The sequence below is a fragment of the Acomys minous genome, assembly GCF_964271855.1.
Source record: "Acomys minous genome assembly, chromosome: 19".
Classification (NCBI taxonomy): domain Eukaryota; kingdom Metazoa; phylum Chordata; class Mammalia; order Rodentia; family Muridae; genus Acomys; species Acomys minous.
The window spans coordinates 32,062,288-32,081,336 of NC_140499.1; the positions used below are offsets into that span (position 1 = coordinate 32,062,288).

Consider the following 19,049-nt stretch of genomic DNA (forward strand, 5'->3'; position numbering starts at 1 on the left):
GGGTTGGCTCTGAGAGCCTACTGAAGCTTACCACTGAGGGGAAGATGAAAGCAAGTGTATGTTGGGTGGCCTTGGGGCTTATTAAGAAGTATATGTCATCTCTTTAGCTAGAACATTTTATGGCACAACCAAATATTTTACTAGATTTACTCATATGTTACAGCAGACCCCAGAGGGCCACTAAGTTTAATATCATAATAATTCTTTCTTGAATTCTTAGAGGCAGAACTATAGACACTCTAATAATAACCCTTAATTACTACAAGTGTATGTTTAAAAGAGTAGCTGGTCTTTTAAAAAAGTGATCTCCAAAGCATGTATTAGTGACAAATATAAACCATAATGGTAACAATACCAAGGCACACTTTAACCAAAATAACAAACTTGATTTAAGGAAGGGAAAATAATTCTGGATGTCTGTCTTGCTAATAACAACACGGACCATTCTCTTGCCTGGCATTGCATTCTTTCATAGGAACTCTCTAGGCCAGAGTAAGGGCAGCAGTACCAGAGAATTCTGCCTTTTTCCTTGTCTAGAACAAATCAATGGTAAGGTCATCTTCCCATTAAATATTCCCTAAGGTTGGAGTCCAGGTACAAGTTTTCTAATTGGACTTAAGGCCGCTCCACATGTTGGAGCCCATACCTGACAGCTATCAGGGCCAAGAACATGTGACTAGACAGTAGTTAGGGAAGAACCTGCCACTGTAACTCTGCCAAGGAGGCATAGAGTTAAGTTGACTCCTAATGGGTTTTCATCATACTTGTAGATTAGTGCATATCTGAACCTTCATCTGAGAATCTTCTTTCTATTGTAGGCCATTGACACCAAGACCCACAACTGGTCAAGATGTCAAGAGTGACTTCGGATGCTCAGCCTTAATGGGATATCATATCACACCCTCCTCACAAGGGTCAAGGGTCATTGCGTAAGAGGTGGTGGAAAGACTGCTAAGAGCCAGAGGTGGCGAATGATTACAAGGCAACATAAATTTACAGTAACTGAGACAGTGTTCACAAGAACTGCACCAGTGTAAGCCAGACAAAAATCTCAGCACAGGGGTAGGGGCTGGGGTGGGAATACAGGAAGTCTCACCCCTGGCTGAGGAGCTACTGGTAATCAATAGCAGCCAGGAGAGAGAGACAGTTAGTTTTCTTTAAGTGTGTGGCTCCTGATGTCTCTAACATGGTCCAGGGAATAGCCACACACCTAAGAGTTAGTAGATGACATTAATGGTACTCAATGGATTTGAAAACAAAATGAAGACCACACATTGAATAGGTGTGGGATGGGGGATGAACATAGGGGAGAAGAATGAATATGGTCGAAAACAATGTATGAAAATTCCAAAGAATCTAGAAAAATATTTATATTTTTAATTTCAATGGCTCAAACAGAGGAGAGCTGGCAAAGAATATGCTAGAAGGTCTACAGAAAAGACCCATGTCACCCTGTCACTGTGCCCACTGTAGAACAACTGCCTGTGATAGCATATGATTACAGAGGAGAAACATCTTTACCCTTGTTGATACACATTTATCCCTAGAACATGGCAGAGTACACCCACAAGCGACATGTGCCACGCACAAACATTCTTAGCTTGTGTTTATTTTCATGGATCTCTATAAAATATTAAAAGAATGTTTCATAATATCTCTGGGGGGAGAGGGCACCAGCCATATGTCCTTGCTCAGCAGGAGCTGGATGCTGACACTTTGAGAGCAATCTGGTATTTAGACTCTGAAGTTTCACGCAGTGAGACCAAGATGTGGACTCATGCAAAATGAACACAAGCCAAGTGAGAAAGACAGACAGACAGAAGGAAGGAAGGAAAAGAAAAGGAAGAAAAAGAAGGAAAAAAATCTGAATGACAAAAGAGAAACTGTGTAGTGTGAAAAGGCTAGGACCCTAGGAATGAGCTAGCACCCTGGGTCCAGGACCAGCTAGAGTAAACAGTGACTGATCATGAGGTCAACTGAACAGATGATGGGTACTGGCAAATGATTAGAAAGCTCACAAAGAAAGGCCATACTAGCCTGCCAAAATAAGAAATTTTCTGCTCAGAGGAAAATGATGATGATGATGGTGGTGGTGGTGGTGTGTGTATAAAATTACAATCACATCTACAAATCTACATATATGTAATTACATCCATATATACATATATATGTACACACACATATCCCCTTAGGAATGTCTTTCCTGATTTAAGTATTTAGTAGAGGAGTAACTTGGACATTTAATTTCTTCAGTCTATCTTCTTATAAAACGAGGACAGCAATACTGAGCCAATTAGACCATATTAATTCAACGGGATGCTATAATTTGTAAATAGTGTTAGTCCTATTTCAGCAGAGGTGGAGCTCAAGGTGATAATGTAATGTTTTCTGTCTCTGGCAGTCAGGCAGTTGACAGGCCATGGTTCATGGGTAGGGGCTGCAGAGTAATGGAGAGGAGACAGGTAAACTGACAGCTTCGGCAAAGAAGATTTTCATGCCCCCCTTTAATCATGACTACCTCATGCAGAGTAAGCGCCATGGTAAAGGTTGCTATGCTGTTGCAAACATCCTCGCCCAACAGGAATAATGAGAGGAACGGAATCTGAGAGCTACTGTATGAGGCTTACTTAGAGGGGTGGGTAGGGTGGGGCGGGGGGGATGAGGTGTGGGTGACTGTCTTGAGTGAGAAGGTGAGCTGGGATGCAGGGAGCATTTTGTAGATGCTGGTTCAACTAAGAATCCAGGTGATGTTTGTTTGATACCCTAGGCAGGCTTCCAGATCTAACTGGCTCAGATCCATTGAAGACCTCGGCCTGGCTCTTCTGTCTGGCTTCCTCATTTGTCGCCTGGCCTGAGGTGTCTTCTCTAAGTAGTGGTATGACATAGGCCGAGATGCTTATACAGGCTCCGGAAAGTTGAGGTATGTCCAGCTCACTGGGAGTGAAGTTGGGGAGCAAGGAAACATAAACCAGAGGGGTCCCCTCAAAGGATGAGCTAAATGCCTCCAGCACAGCTCGGAGAAGATGCCAGCTGTTCAGATCCTGCTCAGAAAAGCAACTGCCCAGAAAAGAACTCATGAGTCTGACACTCTTGAGTCAGGTGTGAGGCTACTTCCATACAGGCTGACATGGTGTTTATTGTCATTTCTCTACCCTGTAGTCACCAGCTTCTGTCCTTGAGCAGTCATGAAGAACCTGTTGATAACCAGGTGTGGAATCATGCCTGAAATCCTGACACTCAGGAGACAGAGGCAGGAGGATGGCGAGTTTGAGGACAGCCTGCAATGACCTTGGCTCTAAACCCACAGGGTCTGTAGTTTATCCATCTGAAGACATTTTCACAGATCAAATACCATTACTGTAGACTCAGCACATGTGCCTTTAAAAACCTTTCCAGGTTATTATGATACACGTTTTATGACGCTACATAGTAGAGATCAAGCTCCATAAAAGAACATTCCTGAAGAGATGTGCGGGCGGAGGTCTTCTAAATGACTTCTCAAGAAAGCAATATAAAAATCTTCCCTCACATAACTGGGAAGCTTTTCGAAGCATGCTAAGTAAAAAAAAAATCAAAGTTTTTATATTTTAGAATTCATCCTGGGAACTGTTACATTTTTAAAGTCTGTTTTTAGGTGGCTTTTCTTTGTTATATTTTACTCCTTTGTCTCTGGGGTTGAGGCATTAACTTAATCCATATGTGCCTCTGTCTGAAAATAGAGACTGGACCACGGAAGCCATGAAGGACAACTGTTTCCTTTAACTTCCCACACCAACAGTCCCCGGCTCACCTTTCTATACATTCCTTGACAACAGCAAAGTTTCCATCTCCTATTGTTCTCCCAACTTTGTATCTTTCTGTTATTGTGGCAGGAATCTGGAAGCCTTCGTCAGACTCTTCTGAAAGAATTATTAGTGCGTTTTTATTGATGGAGAAGGGGCCACAGATGTTGTATTTAAGATACATTTCTTACATCATCTCACAGACTGGATTCAGAGGGTTCGGCAGTCCCTCCTCCCCCTCCCAGGCAGGCTGCTGGAGACTTGAACATTTTTCACCAAGGAAAACAATAAATTAAAAGAAAACCTAGTAGGTCCACCTGGACCCATATCACTCCTCCCTAGAGGAGGAGATACTGTGTTTGAACGTCATGCTAGTTGGATCAATAGCTCTCACTGAATACCCACTGTGCTCAGAGAAATGACATTCTTGTGTACAGGGCAGAGGGAAAGGCATTCCTGAAGGGACTCTGGCCAGTTTGACATTGGAAAAGCATGAAATTTTCCTGCTGTTGAGACATTGGAAATCCCTGCAACATTCCTTATGCATCAAGTGTTTCTGGCTACCCTTCCCTGGTATCCGTGAGCAGATTTTAGACAAATGTTCTCACCAAGCAACCTGCACGACAGATGTCGAGTTTAAACCCAGATTTCTGTTATGTCTGTGGGCAGAACAGTTTTTGTAATAACATGTTATTCCTCTGAAAGTGTATTTTGAAATATTTTACAAATGCCTAATCACACCTTAAATATCCAAGGCTATAAAGTTAAATAAGCCATATTTGGGTCATATAAATATGATGCATCACCTTTAACATGTCAAGGGCATAAAAAAAAACTTTTAAAGCGGGGCTGTAAAAGGTACATGCTTTAAAGTGATAAATCCCAGCTCTCCCCAGGCAAGCTGCAAAATGGGATCAGAGCCTAGCGAGCTTCCTAACTGTGCTCTTTTCCTAGCATGCCCTTGTAAACTGAGTTTTCCCCCCACAAAATAAATTTGGGTGTGAAGGGGGTTTCTGGGAAGTTACGTAGTTCATATATCATCTGCGGAACTGGAATGGAAAATCATCTGAGTTCCTTTGAGGCTGGCTTCACAGTGCTCAGACTGTGTGCGCTACTGGGGTGGCTTTTCTAGAAAGTATAGTCAAAATGCAGGATACTTGTCACTGCTGTGTTCACATGCATCTTCCCAGCCTCCACACAGTGGACAGCATTTCCCTCCTGGCTCACGGGAAGCTACCTTGGCAGTGCCCAGAATAAAGGGAGGATGGCAGTCAATGCCCTACTCCCTTAGCCCACCCAGGAAAGAGTCACAATTTTGCCTGTGTGTAAAAGACTTAAATAAAGCAGCCTTTGGGATATTTGGGATCTTACAGATGGGGAATAAAGAGAGGTCACTGGTCTTCTCCTCCAGTACAAACATTCACTGGGACACTTATCCAAGGCACAGCATCAGGGATTTGCCTACTAACTATTGATAAAGGATTTGGTTCCTCTAGACTCAGCCTGGGTTTAGCCAAGGAGCATTACATTGCACTGGGTGAGTGCCACACACTGTGTGGCTGAACTACAAACTTGGGCAAATGCAAAGATGCCTGGCATTACCGTGGTAGGAAGCAAGCAATTCACATATGCATCAAGTGTCTTGCTTAATGTAAGAGAGTCCCTCAGAGCGTATAGCTTCAGGAGCATATCAAGCCATATAATTTGAAGCAAGAGGAGATTATTCCAGCCGTGGCTTAATCCCCATACACTCTTCCTCTTCCAAATGGTTTCCCCTAGTTGATTTGTGCCTGATTACAACCCCAGGGGGTGGAAGTGGTGACATTTAATAATCTGCATTTCTATATAAAAAAAAAAGGAACTGAAATATGGAGAAGTGAAGATGCTCATCCCATCCCAATCTCTGCAGCAAGTTAGCAAACAGTCAACCCTGCAAGCCGGGGCGACTTCCTTACATCCTGGAAGAAATTCTTATGCGAATTAGTTTAAGGGGCAGGCAGTATTTCTTTGCCCTTGCCAGCAATGGCTTCTTTCTGTAAACTTAGAGTTTGATGGACTGAACTCCCCTTAAGATGGAGCCCACTGACAGGTGCTCACATACAAGACACCGTCTTTTCTCTTAAGGAAAGTGAGTAGGACAGGGGAGCACAAAGGCAGACAGTTGCTTGTCTCCTTAGGCACCGCACACCCCCACGGGGCTGGGAAAGGACTCAATGAGGCCAACTCTTCCCTCCCAATCTCAGATGGTGGGTGCTAATGCCTATAGGCAGCACCCACTCCTGTGCCCAGTGATAGCGCCCCACACAAGCTGCTGGAGTTTGTCTGCTCGTTCTGTTTCAGATGTTATAATTGTCAAAGTAAATTTAGCTAACCCCTCCTCCATCCCATCTGCAAGCTGTGCCTTCTCCCAAGCTCATCACCTTCCCCAGGGCCATCATTCTCATCCATTGAGCTGCAGACTTTTGTGGAAGAAAGTGAAGTAGAGGAGCCACCATGCTGAGAGATCTGTAAGGGGACAGAAACAGAAATAAAAGACGTGGATCAGAATGATGGAGCCTTCGCATGCCACACCCAGCCCAGAATCTCAGGAGCTACTGTTGCCCCCTCCCAGGGAGGAATTGGTCTTCAAACATGGAAAAGGAGATCCTAAGAATATCCAATGAGGGCCATAAATCCCGCCCTCCCTATTCGCCAATAAGAGGATGTGCTGACTAGGAGATGCTAATCACTGGAAACCTGGACACCTACACCCATGTCTCCTTTTCTCAAAACTAGCATCCTTGAGCTCCAGTTTGCCGGATTTTAGGCATCTGACTTCCATCATCTAGTCTAAGATGTCTCAAATGTGAAGCCATCCTGGCTCTATCTAGTATTTTTTTTTCTATTTTTCAAAGAGACAAAAATGTCTCTTAAGTTAGTTATGAATATTCTATACAAAAGCAAACAACTCAGCTCTAGTGAAAGTTGAAAAGAAAAGCAGAAGTGTGGGCTTGCTACTCTCCCTGTGAGAAGCAGCCACACAGTAAACACGAGGCTGACTTGGCATATAACGTAATAAGTCTGAGAGAAAGGCAAGAATTAAAGCCTCGGGCAGGAAAGTCTCCTATAGTCCAGATGGATCTTGACTAAAGACCCATGAGAGCAAACCGGGTACTGACTACATTAGATGGAAAATCCTCAATATTAAAACTGGCTGGGAACAGTATTTAAAGCTTCTGTCTCTGCCCCTACTTCTTGGGAAAACAGTTTGCACCCAGTTTTGCTATGTCTAAATAATGAACACAGCTCATCCTAAAAGATCTTCCTTCTGTTCCCCTGGGCTTATCCACTTGGTTGGCCTGATAGGAGCAGGAGGCGGTGAGGGGGCGGCATTGGCTCATGGTGCTGGCTGTCTGTGGAGCAGAGAGAAGGGAGAGCGGCTGTAGTTGCATTGATCATGAAGTGGTGATGAGACGCAAACTCGACCTGCGTTTCTCCTGCTTACCCGTCTCCCATTCAACCTCCACCCAATTCCCTCCAGCTATAACTGAACACACGGAGGGCAGAGAAGTTGTATATGCCTCATGCCCAACAGCCTCCTGCACAGGAAACCCAAATACCTTCATCTTCATAAAACGGAGTTATGTGATTGGGGATATAGCATGTAATACTCCAGGGCCTTCTGAGGCAAGCACCACAGAACAGTTCCTGAGTGACAAAGGGACAATGATGGGCATATCCCATTGATGAGTCTATTAATGCTGACAGTTGACAAGATTAGAATAAAATTAAACTATGACGATACCTCTGCTTACTGAATAGACGTTCTAGAAGTTTTGGTATTACTGTTGTATACCCTAAATGTCATACAGTTTGTGAAATTGTGTGCTGGGTCACAAAATCTTCCACCAATAACCTTGGAGATTTGCACTTTTCCCATCATCTTTCTACTAGCCTCCTTTTAACTACCAACATATATTTGTCACACCACAGATTCAAAGATCCTAATTTCCAAACAGAGCTTTTTTTCCCTTTAAAAAAAAGTATGAGAGTGCAGAATCATAAGCAGAATCATAAGCCACCATGTTGAAGGCTCTGTAAATGTATCAGCTTCAAAGCCATGTTCTACTGACTCAAGAGTTCCTGTTCGCGAAAATGTTATGCGTATAATGTTTGCACAGAAGATTGAGACAAGACAGGTTTATTATATTGCTGAGTGTAGAAAATCAACATAAGCTTGACCGCACTGGAGGGGAAGGTGTGTGCACACTGGAGGGGAAGGTGTGTGCACACTGGAAGGGAAGGTGTGTTCACACTGGAGGGGAAGGTGTGTTCACACTGGAGGGGAAGGTGTGTTCACACTGGAGGGGAAGGTGTGTGCACACTGGAGGGGAAGGCATGTTCACACTGGAGGGGAAGATGTGTGCACACTGGAGGGGAAGGCATGTTCACACCGGAGGGGAAGGTGTGTGCACACTGGAGGGGAAAGTGTGTGCACACTGGAGGGGAAGGTGTGTGTACACTGGAGGGGAAGGTGTGTGCTTTCCAGAGCAGCAAGATTCTTGATCTCTTGCATCATTCAAATAGCAGTGTTGACCCAGGCAGAAAAGCACTAAATAAAGTGGCTAAGTGGAAGAACTTCTCTTCTGGGCTTTCTGGCCCTTGGGTTTTTTTTTTTTCTCTTAGCATCGCAAGTGGTGTTTCATGATGTAGCTATGGCATGATTTGGAGGTGGCAGGTGCTTGACATGTTATATTCCACATTTTACAATCCAGAGACATTCTTTCATCGAGCACCCAAGTCAACAGACAGTACTGTGTTTGCAAAGATGCCCGCGGTTTATATACTTAGTTTAAAAAGCTGCTTCTGTTAATAAGAACACCAGATGTTCTGCACAGAACTTTGACCCTGAGTACGTGGTGACGCCTCTTAAAAAATGTAACATTCTATAAGCTTGCTCTGTATTATCCAGTAAACCATCCTATGGACTAATGAACTGCCTTTTCTATGGAGCAGCAAGTGTCTACTGCCAAGAACACGTGCCACTTTTGTTTTACCACATAAATAAAAGCCTCCCCCCGGGGGAGGGGATTCTAAGCTCCTTTTATTTTTCCTCTTTTAAGAGTAGGCTCAATGCAAGTAAGCTGACATCTACAATTGCTTGGCTTTTTTTCAACTCTTAGGTTTGTGTTTTTGAAAATGTAACCAATGCCTTTTCAAATTCTCTTTTGGTTGAGACCAGCAGATGATTGATGGATTTAAGAGAAAAGCTTACTTACATATAAATAGGGTTCCCTGAAAATGGAAAGTTCTAGTTTTCCTTATTAAGCTCAAGAACAGGAAAATATATCTATTGACCTTCTAAGGGCATTATCTTTTCTATTCCCAAAGAAGAAAGATACTGAACACTACACACTTTTCAAAGGCGATGGCCACTCATGGACTCCAAGAACTTCAGGAGCTGAACTGGATCTTAAAAGCTACCTCTTCCACCCCATTTCCACCGGAAGATCAAACTCTGCACTACAGAAAGGTGCTCAAGTGACCTATGTCCAACTGCAGCCAGGACTGAGCACATTGCCTCCTTGGGCAGCGGCTCAATGGTTAATAAGGTAACTTAGCCAAGGGCTTTCCCCGTGTTGAAATCAAGCCTCTGGGCATTTCCTAGTCATCATACTTATTGCCCATCTCTATAGTCAGCCAGTACAAGTGGAATCTATTTCCACAAGACATGACTTCAGCTTTTTGGAAACAAACAGGACTCCTTTTGGGTCTACTTTCTCAATTTGTATATCTCCGTATTTTCCTGTTCATCATGTGACAAAGGTCCATGATTCTCCCCACTTTTGGACATTGGATGGAGCCATCAGTCCTTCTCTTTAAACCTAGTACTTAAAACTAAAAGCAACTGCCTACGTGTGTTCTGATTGGCACGGATCTTCTTTCTCCTGAAGAGAGAATGAATTCACTTCAAGATAATGCTGGTTTCTCTACGGGGCCCAGTTTTAACATTTCACCAGCTTTACAGGTTAGCCCAGTTCCCTATTTGAGAGTTTGGTTTTGCATTGAGACTTTCTTTTTGTTAAATGCCATCCTTAATGGCATTTGCTTATTTTATATTCATATTTTGTCCTAGACTGTTAATTTTTGGAGTCTGGTTTTGTCATAGTGACTCCTACACTCTCCTTTTCCCTCCCTCCCTCTCATTTCAGTAATCAGCATGGTTCTCTGTGGTACCTGTTACTAACCAGCCTAGATATACTTAGACACTTAGTCTCTCCTGGAACATTTTGATTCTTATTTGCATGTCTGATTTGAAACCAGAAATGAGCACATATAACGAGCTCTTTAGAACTGACCTAATGAGATCAACCAGTCCTTCATATTGACTGGCAGACACCAACGAGACGGACTGCTTCTAAATGAAGTTGTCCTGCCTACTTTTAGTGCAAGCACACAAGTCACTGTAGAAGGTCCACACTGGTGAAATTTCATGTTGATTTCAGTTACTTTGCTAATTTGGAGGCATCTGGGCCTACAGAACCAAACATGTGGTTGTTTTAGAATTTAACGCAATTAGCTTCTCCGAGAGGTGCCATGACATTTGAGATGTCATCACCTCCCAGCAGATTTAATGGGAACCATTTGGGCAGGTTGCTGACACCTGGAGGCTTTTACAGAACACCTTCATAAAAGCACTGCCCTGAAAAGTAAGAACACACCCCAAGCATGGTGATTTAGCCTGGGATCACATAACAGATGGGGACAGACATTGCATACTTTTTGAAGTAAGTGAGAAAGCTGAGCTAACAGCTCTAACCACATTTTACCAAGATGTATCTGATGACTATGCAGTCAAAGAAACAGTTCATTTTTAAATGTTATGAGTTACTCATGCCATTTGTATGAATGTTGTCACTCAGCCGGGGTCTACAATGAATCAAGATTTGGAAAATATCCAATAGATACAGACTCAAGCAGTGTAGACAAATCTATCACACAACCAAGCTTTGGCTGGCTAATAGTACTATCTCCACACTCTTCCTTGACATATACTTAAGATTTGTCAATGTGAACAGGGTTACATAGAACAAAGAAACCAAGTGTGTTCACTCTTGTTTGAGCTCTGAATTTACTTTATAAGGGAAAAAATAAGAACTAAATAAAAATAACTACTATCTGAGTAATCTTGATGTTAGGTTTACAGAGAATTTGAAGACAACACAATATAACAACATTAAAAAAATAATAATGTTTGTATGGGGGCATTGGACACTAATAAGAGTTCATGTGATATAAAAAAGTCATATATTTATTTACTCCCCAAGATATTAAAGAACAGAAGGCTGATGGCACCAATCTGCAATGACTAACGAAAGTCCACTCTTTGAAATAAGACAATGCCTACATTCTTGATAGTGGGGATGGGTGGGTGGGGTCAGCCTAAATAAACTCTATGAAATACACAATCAAATCAATAACCAAGGATAAATATTTGAGTCTTTAAATGTTCATAAAGATTTAGTCAAGTTGTTTAAAAGGCTGGAAAAACTATTACCCAGGAAACTGGTTTTTGATAGGAGGAACACATGAAAATGAAGACCTTAGATTATATATTTGCTAGAGAAGCCATAGAAGCTAAGGTTTCAGAAGTGAAAGCATTTGTTTACAGTTCGACCTCTGATGCTCCAGGTGGTCTCCTTTGTCTCTGCTTCAGAACCAGAATGCCCAGGGAAAGATCTCCCCACCTGCAATGGGAGCCACTTGCCTAGAGCCCACTACACTGACTAGCTAAATATCTCTGCCCAAAAGCTACTCCTCACAAACTCATAGCTTGGAAGGGGTCAAGGAAGTCATCTTTTGTGTCCTATGGATTAGAGCCATTCTCATAGAAAGTCACGCCATAAGTAGAGTTACTGGTTCTTAATGAAGAGAGCTTGCTACTCTCCCAGGCACCTCGTTCATTTGAATTTAATCTCTGTTACATGAAGGAGGTATGAATGCGCTTTGGAATTACATACATTTGGAAAATTCTGTCTAGTTGTACTATTAGAGCTATGGATACTGATTGAAACAAGAAGGAGAGATACTCTGGTTTCTCTCCAGATCGTATAAATCTTTCGCCTTTTACTAAAGATTTCCGTGGAGAGGAACAATTCTGAGTTTTAACCCAATTTTTTGAGGCCTTGTCTTAGCAAGGCTAATAATGGTTTAAAAAAAAAAAGAAAGAAAGAAGGAGAGAAAATTACAGCCAATTTAATACTAAGGTCAACAGAAATCTAGTAAAAACATTAGATTTGAAACTGTAACAACGATCTTTTATACATTTAATGTAAACTATTTCTTGTAACTTGATGAGCAGAATTTTCTATACTGTACTATGAATGAAATAGATCATTTTTCCCAAGATAAAGTTGAGGTATCAAAAGGTATTATCAGGATTTAATTGTATTAATTGAATATTCAGTATTTTAAAAAACAAGTAGCCTGTATACATACTCACATATACCTATATACATGTTCCCACTGAAAATTCTATGACCGTAGGAAAAAAGCCATTATTCCCAGGAGACAACTAGTATGAATTAAAAAAATTTTTTTCCAGCAAGTTGCCAATTTGTCTAACAAATTCATCCTTAAGGGAACCCTGAGAGGAAGGCACATAGCCAGTGCAATGAAGCCATCTGAAACAGCATTTCCCATGAGAGCATCTGACTTTGTTTTTCTGGTCAGTATTTTGTACTTCGTGTGTGCTATTCTGTAGCCTGCCGAGTACCTGCTGGTGTACTCAGCGCAAGAAGGCTGTGTCCAAGGTGATGAAGGCAAACCTTGTCCCACGATTATTTCCATTCCAGCATCTAACCAAAGAAACTCACCGAACAACGTAGGCAGTTTTTCCCGTTTATTACATGGTTTGGCTAAGCTGCTAAATGTCACAATGTTAAGTTCAGGGAAGAGTAACATGGTTGCATGTGAGACCCAAGGTACAGCATTTTACAAGGAAATGGCAGCACAAAGGCATGAACACTTTCCAAACTGGGTAGTTCAATAAAACATTTCATTAGTTCTTATCTCTACACATTTCCGTAGACTGCCTCGAATGGTGTATTTCCCAATATGCTGCTGCTTAAACCATTTTAATACAAAATCTGCTTGTTTTCCCCAAAGAAGAGGACATACATCCAAGCAACTTAATTGCAAATGGTATACAACCTTTATATTAAAAAAAAATCCAACTTCATAACATTCATAGTGTTTCAGAGTCCTCAGAAAAAAATGGGAACTAAGTTCCTTGTCTGACAATGAGTGAAAACACCTCAAAAACACATGACAGTAAAATTAGCTTCCGTATTCTTTGCCTATTAATTTCCAAATATCTACTACCCTGACTTAAAAAAACATCATGTGGCCATATATAATACAAAAACCTAGTGTTCCATGCTTCACTCACACTACCTCAGGATTTATCTATCACCTTTTATTACAGTAAAATACATTTAAAGACACCATATGTCATGCACTCTTAAGATTATAGTGAGGGCCTCAGATTTTCCAGTTTTCCCTACATGTGCCGCAGGCACAGAATTACAAATATTTTTCAGCTGACAGTTTAATATGCTATATCAGGCAATTGTTATAATTAATTTACCGTATCTCTAATTTCCACATGATTTCTCTGTGGCTTCGTTCAACCAAACACGCTGTCACTAACATGCACAGTTAGAGGTACTGGCAAGGCTAAATGCAGATAGGCACAAATGAGCAAATGTACACAGACAGTAAACCAGTCAATAAGCATTTTTAAGTGTGTATACACTCATGTTTACACACATACACACAGACAGCAAGTATCTTCAAAATATTTTAACAGTTTATCACCATGAAAAGAACACACGGGGTGGCCTTACAGGTTAACCTGACTTTGTAACTAAACTTCAAGTCAATTTTACTTCTACTTTTCCTACTTTTATTTCAGCATAGCACTTAACTATTTACAAGTCTAGACATCAGTTTGTTTAGAGAATATTGATTGCTAATTGCTGTAGTCATCAATACACACACAACAGGAAAGTGTCATTGCATCCAATCGGTTTACTGACTGAACACCAAGAATTTATAATAGAAACATCAATGAGTATTTACATTTAACAATCAATGCAAGATTGGATTTGCTTGGATTTCAATTTTCTGTTTGGATGCCAATTAATCTTGGATAAATCAGTACATGTGGATATTTGCAACTGCTCTGTCACGCTGATGTAGAAAAATGATTTTGAGCTTAAATATGTGTCAACTACTATGTATGTCACACCTTTCTGATATAAAGCTTTACATATAAGTTACAGGAGCCAGTAACTTAGAAGGCCACACCCCAGACATCATCCTTTACTCTTCACGTTCTATTTACAGACACAGATATTTACGTAGGCCCCACCCACACAGACACTGAGTCCTGAAAATACACATCAACATCTACACACCTGTATAGATATATGGCCACCATTAAAAAAAAAACTTAGTAGTTCAACAGATAAAATATATGGATTTATTTTTTAGAATTATTCTTAATATTTTCATTCGCATTTTTTTAAATGAGGCTTTTAGACTTCAGTGGTTTTAATTGGAATAAAAGCCAGCCAGCTATGGATGCAAAGTAGAGGATAGCAAAGTCTCCTTGCTGGTTAGCACAGGGAGCACAAGTAGGGTACCAGAGCTGCCCAGATGTTTGCAGAAAATGGGATCTGATTCTGAAGTGTTAAGGTGACCTCATATATGCATGCAGGCGTGTGTACAAATCAGTGGACCTCAAACTCTTCTAGTTTAGAAACCCGTGACAGTACAGACCTGCTGCTGAAACGACGAGTCAACACAGTGATTAGCCCGTGTGGCTTTTGAGTTCACACAAGTTTTGTTTCTCACTGGGCTTTTGGCTTATAAAATGCAGAAAGCAGGGAACTCTTTATAACATCTTTCTTTTTAGCTATGTCAAAAAAAAACCTGCAAACACAAACGCAAAAGCCTGAAGAGGTCCACACAGACTACTCCACATTTAGGACCTTATCAGCAGGAGAAAAGTGTATGACTTTAGTTGGATGGAGTCCTCTCCTGCTCAGAAGGTCATTCTTTAAGGTCAGTGACTAATGGTGTAAAAAGAATTCCAAAAGCAGTCACATCTTAAGTGACTGTAAATTACCCATTGGGTTTTTACCAATGGACTGGGTTGCTGGTTGGATGTTTAAACATTCTGCTTCAGTATAATAGAATTATTCCCTGCATAGAAAGAGATCTCGGAGTATGCTATTTCAATCTCAGAGGAACTTTAGTTTCAGAAGTAAATGAGATATATGGCCCTTGAACAATCCTTTAATAAAAGTCGTATGTTCAAAGATGAAATGCCATGGAATAGCATCTCTCTGGAACTACTTGAATGGAAAGTTGGCCATAATACCTACTGGCAATTAGTTCAAGTCTGCTCTCTTTATGCTGTGTCTAAACAAAGCCACGGACTTTATAGCAATTGGCAGTATCTGCTACTTACACAGAGCCAATAGCATTCATTAGGTTTCTTTAAGCAGGAGTTGTCCATAAGATTGACTGCACAGGGGAGTTGAAATTACTGAAATTTATTTTTTGTTCAGGACCATCTGACCCACTGCTTTCTTTGCATTTTTGACAGGTTAGTCAAATACGTACTAATCTTTTACGGGCTCAACTAAATTAAGTAATGTATTTTACAAAGACATAACACTGCAACGGACAGCGCAGGCACCCTCACAGATGTTTACTGTTTCAGCTGAGACAAGGCAGTGCTTTGATCTCAGCAGGAGTCTCCTCATGTCGACTGGAAACAGTTTTAAAATCTGAAGTCTGGAACAGGTATGATTATTTTCTGTCCTTTCAAGATGGAGGGATCCATCTAAAGTTCTCAAATAGCATGCCAAGGAAGTGCCATCCTCCCTAACAGACAGGGTGATGAGGCACTAATTACTACTCGGCTAAACTTTCAAATGTTGGTAGGTTGCCTGGACGTTTTATTTTTCTTCTTCAGTTGGAATATTTTATTCACTTGTCAAGTGGGATTCTAACATAGGTAACTATAAACCAGATGGGAAAATTTGCTAGTTGAACAGTCTACTGAGGGAAATAAATCAATAACATTTGAAACTGTACGACAAGGGAGTTCCTCTCCATCTTGAATCAGGCATTTTCAAATTGTTTTCAAGGAAAATTTGAAAGAAATTTCAAGTAAAAGGCTCCAAATGGCACCATACATTTTAAATCTGTCACCCTACTGAGCTACGTCAAGCCTGGAGAATATAAAATCCATGCTTTGTAAGTCTTAAACTGTTAGTATTTGAGCTAGTAAAAAGAAATGATCACAGGTATGGTCTAAATACAATACATCATCCACATTGGCTTCTAACATCTAGATTTAAAAATAATTGTTTTACGTTTAAGCAAAGCTGACTCACACTTTTGAAAATAGAGGACTAGAAGAGGGAATTAGTAGGTTAATGTTTAACAGTGGGTTATAATCATAGACACACTTGGTTTGACACAAAAGGAGTTTTGCATATGAAAGTTTCCCAAACAAGAAGATCTGGGGATGATCAGACTGCAGTGCTGGGTATCTGGAGTCCAATGTACAAGCACCATTTAGAAGAATTTCAATTCTCAAACTGAATTTACTTTTTGATAAAAAAAAAAAAAGAAAGAAAGAAGAAGTACAAGTCCTTTTTTTTTTTTTGGGTCAAAAACTTTACACAATTGAAATACATATACATATAATATGTATATTATATATATTTGCTGCTGTAGGGGAACAGCATATAATTAACAATAATGTTAAGTTATTCATGTTTCCATGTAGCCGAAACTATTTTTTTTATAAAAGATAATATTGAAAAATAAAATCCAAGTGACAACTAAAACAGAGAGCATTCTTACTGTTTACTGCTAGTCTTTATGAGGCGTCTTCTACAGGAGTTTTCCACCCCTTTCAGACCTATCCACTCACAAAAATCATGGGGTTTTTATATTATTTTTCAATAAAGTAACTAACCAGCCATCTGACTTTTTTAACGTACCTTTTGGAAAAACCATGTCTGTTATTGTTGTTTGACTTTTCTTTATAATAAGTACAGAAAATTTGTATCTATATGTCCACTTACTGATTAAAAAGAAAACTCATTTCTAGAAATGGTGACTTAGAAACGCTGGCTCATTAGGGTGGCTCTTGTACTCAATATTGGATTCCTATATGAAATTTATCTAGAACCCAGCTTTACTTATAAAACCCTCAGCGATGAAGCAAATATTGTATTCAAACTCTCCTCAGTTACATCAAATGGAGGAGATAGTTTAAAAAGTTTTTTCTTTCAAAGAGAAATACCTTAAGTAGAAAATGTCTGCATACTCGCTTCTGTATGACTTAATTATTTATGCAAAACTCTTTTGTGTATTTTGCTGTTAGACACTTGCTTAGGAAATGGGAAACCTTTGTCCCATCACAAACCATACACATCGCTCCATTGTGTCTTTTACACTGAGTCTCCTACTGAGTCCAAATCATCCGACGAGAGGGGGCGGTACAGGTCCTGTAAGATGAAGGGCAGGACAGATTCGTTTACTCGTCTTTCTCGCGTTCCCTGCTGCTCTCTGAGGAGCAACTAGGAAAGGGATGGGTCCTTGGCTTCTAACATCATTAGAACTACACAAGTCATCAACTTTGGATAAAAGAAAAGATAACACAGGCAACGTGATGATTTCATTTCACTGGCACGAAAATCCTTCCTGAGCTATCACGACCTCCTGCCTTCCTTCGCGTCCAGTTGAGTTATGGCCCCTGCTGCCTGCCAAGACCACCTGTGCTATTCAATGCCTGGGTAATTCTTCCATGAACATTTTCTTCCCATTCTGGGTACAAGAATGTGCTTACCTCACAAAATAATTTATCAGATGCAGCAGCTGGCGTTCAGGATATTCCGGGTAGTAATTCCAGGGTGCCGTTGCACACAGCGTGAACCCTGCACACGCTGCCCTTCCACAGTTTTATGTTTGGGTGACAGGAAGAATTCTCGTTTATGCCTATTGACATCCCCTTCCCAATACTCCTTCTAGTTCCCAACCCTTTACCCATCTCTCCCCTTCTTCCTGTCTGCTACTACATCTCTGTGTTGGTAGCCAAGCAACCGACTCACTTCGACCAAGTGTCTACAGTTGGCTTTTTTCCAGTTTTGTGCCACCCACTCCTACATCATCTGATGGATCAGTTAATCTACAAAAGTCACTGATGTGGGAGTGTAACGGGGAGCTTCATTCAACCTACACAACACAACACATTTTTTTCATGGGGTTTTAAGAAAGGGGACCAAAAAAAAAAAAAAAAGAAGTTTATGGATGGAAAGAGAGCCTCAAAAATTGACTTCTCAGGATAGGCACTTGCTTGTAGGAAGCCACTTAAGTAATTGTGCTTTGTATAAATAGGGAGACTGTCTCCAATATATTTATGACGAAAGAAATCTGACATGCAGGCTTGTCTCTCATATGACTATTCTAAATGTCAAAGGAAGTTATTTAGAAACTTGATCTTAAGGGAAGAAAAACAGCTTATTAAAATATGGCTAACATAAGTAGAATACAGATTTTTTTTACTTGTAAAGAAATAAGTTATATAGCTTAATACTCCTTTAAAAAATTAGTTTCTGTTCATGTGTCTTAAAGGTGTGTGTGTGTGCCAACTCATTTTCTGGGTATGTTACTAGGCAACACAGAAAGAAAAAAATTAGAAGTGGCTACTGTTTTCTAATTTGCAATAAAAGAAATTAATTCAATCTTTGAGGCGTCTTCTTTTAGCAGAAGCCATCTTTCACTTATTTCAGTATTTCCTGCATAGAAGTAGCCAAACATTTGAAAAGAATATTAACCAAATTTGAAACAGGACCAGTTTTTAGGGATATTCTGGTCCCATTTTAACGGGAGGAGTTATTTGATGCAGTTGTCTACACAAAAAGATGAAAGCATCTCTCACTAAAGCAGCTGGAAATGTCTCCATGGTACATAGATGGAGGGTACTCATAAATTCAAAGGCTTGAGAACAGAACCATCTTTGAATACATGTTGCTAATTCAAATTCCTAGAAACTAAACATCTTTGAATGCTTACAACATGTGTTTAATAAATGTTTTCAGATGGTGATAAACTCTTTGTCCCTCTAAAAGTAAATGAGAAAAAAACTGGCTCCCTCAATGACAGTGCTGTACCAGTGGCTTAAATGGCAAGATGGAA

General features: G+C 40.5%; 1 protein-coding gene across 12 annotated transcripts in view; it reads right to left on the reverse strand.

The window, feature by feature from the left end:
• DCLK1 (doublecortin like kinase 1) overlaps positions 1 to 19,049 on the reverse strand; it is a 286,204-nt gene that overhangs the window by 52,235 nt on the left and 214,920 nt on the right. For 6 of the 12 annotated variants that reach the window (XM_084768721.1, XM_084768722.1, XM_084768725.1 and 3 more), the window contains 2 exons: positions 6,203 to 6,287; positions 3,791 to 3,899 (listed from right to left, as the gene is read on the reverse strand). In XM_084768721.1, coding sequence (XP_084624847.1) covers positions 3,791 to 3,899; positions 6,203 to 6,287 — 194 coding nt within the window. Of the gene's footprint in view, positions 1 to 3,790; positions 3,900 to 6,154; positions 6,288 to 12,646; positions 17,360 to 19,049 lie in introns of those variants that run through there. The other 6 variants (XM_084768719.1, XM_084768720.1, XM_084768723.1 and 3 more) reach the window with 2 other exon arrangements.